General features: G+C 64.2%; 1 protein-coding gene across 1 annotated transcript in view; it reads right to left on the reverse strand.

The window, feature by feature from the left end:
* LOC104619296 (gastricsin-like) overlaps positions 1-462 on the reverse strand; it is a 3,600-nt gene extending 3,138 nt beyond the window's left edge. The window contains exons 1-2 of the mRNA XM_010285119.1: positions 407-462; positions 127-277 (exon numbers count right to left, since the gene is read on the reverse strand). Coding sequence (XP_010283421.1) covers positions 127-277; positions 407-462 — 207 coding nt within the window. The remainder of the gene's footprint in view (positions 1-126; positions 278-406) is intronic.
* Positions 463-481: the final 19 nt, after the last annotated feature.

Consider the following 481-nt stretch of genomic DNA (forward strand, 5'->3'; position numbering starts at 1 on the left):
CGTGACGGGTAGGGATCCGATCCCCCGGCTGCAGAGCTTCCCGCAGGCAGGCAGGAAAGGAGGAGGGCATCCCCAAAAACCAGAGCCGCGTGGCTCAGAAGAGGAACAAAAAGCTTTAATACTTACATCCAGGTAGTTTGTTAGCGGTTCGTAAGCCACAGCGTTAGTGAGCTGGTATTTCCTACCGGGATCCCCTTTGAGGTCTTTCAGGAAACCCTCCGGCACCCCATTCTCTCTCATCAGCTCCTGCACGGACCTGCCTTTCCTCAGGGGGATCCTGCACGGGACGGATGGTGCTGAGCAGCCGGGCAGCCCCATCCACGTGTGCACCCCCATGTGCTGAGGGCGAGCCCCGCTCCACGGCCAGACCCTGCACCCTGGCACCCATCCCGGCCCCGGGGCTCACCTCACCACCCCCTCCCCGAGCCGGAGGCAGAGCAGGGCCAGCGCCAGCCACCACATGGCCCCGGGTGCCGGTGGC

Source organism: Phaethon lepturus, unplaced genomic scaffold (assembly GCF_000687285.1).
Source record: "Phaethon lepturus isolate BGI_N335 unplaced genomic scaffold, ASM68728v1 scaffold38024, whole genome shotgun sequence".
In the NCBI taxonomy this organism is placed as follows: Eukaryota; Metazoa; Chordata; class Aves; order Phaethontiformes; family Phaethontidae; genus Phaethon; species Phaethon lepturus.